The 1,996-nt window shown below is 53.5% G+C and overlaps 1 protein-coding gene across 1 annotated transcript; it reads left to right on the top strand.

The window, feature by feature from the left end:
- The first annotated feature begins 222 nt into the window (after window positions 1-222).
- On the top strand, window positions 223-1,608 carry LOC119339680 (ricin B-like lectin R40G2). Its single transcript, XM_037611650.1, is given in 6 exon segments — window positions 223-373; window positions 496-620; window positions 622-645; window positions 647-1,076; window positions 1,176-1,298; window positions 1,372-1,608. Coding segments are annotated over 6 exon segments (1,074 nt in total). The 5' UTR covers window positions 223-238.
- The last annotated feature ends 388 nt before the right edge of the window (window positions 1,609-1,996 follow it).

The following is a 1,996-nucleotide window of genomic DNA, read 5'->3' as shown; positions in this document are numbered from 1 at the left end:
GCCGTGTCTTTGAGCGCGTGATTTCGATCATTCAAGACGTTTCTTTTTTATTTTGGATTTTTACCCGCCCCTTACAAATAAAGTTCGTTTCGGTTTCTATCGTGGTCAAGCCTGGGCATTTCACATGCCACACAACTTAGCCGGCCCATCTACTTGGGAAATAAGGCAAAATATTTAAGTAGTCCCACATTGCTCCTTGGGCATCAGGAAGGCCTAGCTATACCTAGGGTCGAGAACCATGTCCAGTCAAGGGCAAAAAACGTTCAAGATCCTGTGCCGCACCAATGAGGACTACTGCATCACCGTCCGCTGGGATGACGACGGGGGCATCGCGGTCGTCATGGCGCCAACAAACCCCCGCGACCAGCAGCAGGTAAGGCAACCACTTCTCGTTAATCAGTGTCCTTTCATTAGATTGTAGAGCTCCATCGAGACATTTCTAGTGTTTCACGGGTCTGACGCTGCTCTATGAATGCATGATGTGGGCGGGTGCAGCACTGGTACAAGGACACGAGGTTCAGCTCTACGGAGGACGAGGACTGGTTCCCGGCGTTCGCGCTCGTCAACAAGGCCACCGGGTTCGCCATCAAGCACTCGTCTGGGCAGTCTGAGCCCGTGAGTTCCACCAGCACCACCACGCTTGAGTGACCTGTAATTTCTTGGATCTTTGTGTCCATCATTGCTCACATACATCTCACATCCACGTGCAGGTAACTCTGGTGCCGTACAAGTACGACCCAGAGGCGGTGGACGAATCGGTGCTGTGGACGGAGAGCGACGATGTGGGCGACGGCTTCCGCTGCATCCGCATGATCAACAACATCCACCTCAACTTCGACGCGTTGGATGGCGTGACGGAACTCCAGGACGGCACCCCCATCGTGCTGTGGGAGTGGCTCGAGGGGGCGAACCAGTCCTGGATGATCCTGCCGTGGGGCACCGACGGTGGCCTCCATCCTGCGCTGTCCTCTGAGTGCACCATGCGCATCTTCTGCAGCGCAGGCGAGGAGTACAGCATCGCCGCAAGGGACGGCGCGGTGTGCCTCGCGCCTGCGGACCCCAACGACGACCTGCAGGTGACAACAGATGGATGATCAAAATATAACCATGGTCGATCTTAATTGATTAGTGACTGAGCGCTAATTACAAATGTCCAACGAAATGTATGTATACAGCACTGGGTGAAGGACATGAGGCACGGTGAAGACATCAAGGATGAGTATGAGCAGCCTGCGTTTGCCCTGGTGAACAAGGCCACCGGTGAAGCCATCCAGCATTCCCTGGAAAAGGGCCACCCTGTAAGCTAGCTAGTCTCTGATTTGGTGTGTGCAATACTGCAGTTGATTAATATATACCTCGCCTGGACTGCAGGTTCGCCTTGCGGCATACGACCCGGACTGCCCGGACGAGTCGGTGATGTGGACGGAGAGCGAGGACGTCGGCGACGACTTCCACTGCATCCGCATGGCGAGCAACATCCAGCTCAACTTCGACGCCGTCCATGGCGGCGAGGACGAGAGCGTGGTGCAGGACGGCACCACCATCATCCTGTTTGACTGGGTTGAGGGAGACAACCAGCGCTGGAGGATCGTTCCCTGGTGTGAGTAATAAAACTGGAGGATCATGTGCCAATCCGTTATACTGTTATGTATATGTTCAGCAATCACCTTAATTAATCGATTGCCTATCTCTAATGCAGAGAGCCAGAGTCATCAAGTGTTCTGCCGGCCGCTCCGCCGAGAATAAAACTGGTCGGCGGCGACCCGGGCCGCTTCTTTTTTTTTTGCCACCCTTTCACTCGTTAGTCCGACGGGCATGGATCACTAGCTTGCGAGCTCGGCTCAAAAGAAGAAAAAACTATACCTAGATCCACGCGTGTGTGCGTTGCTTATTTGTATCCTTTTATTTCCAACGAATAGTTATTGTCCTTTTTTCTTGGTGTCAGTGGTGGCAGAATTAACACGACATCGATTCCGATCACACCTAGTGTCGGTGT

The sequence above is a fragment of the Triticum dicoccoides genome, chromosome 7B, assembly GCF_002162155.2.
Source record: "Triticum dicoccoides isolate Atlit2015 ecotype Zavitan chromosome 7B, WEW_v2.0, whole genome shotgun sequence".
In the NCBI taxonomy this organism is placed as follows: Eukaryota; Viridiplantae; Streptophyta; class Magnoliopsida; order Poales; family Poaceae; genus Triticum; species Triticum dicoccoides.
This window is presented reverse-complemented; position numbering and strand designations above follow the sequence as displayed.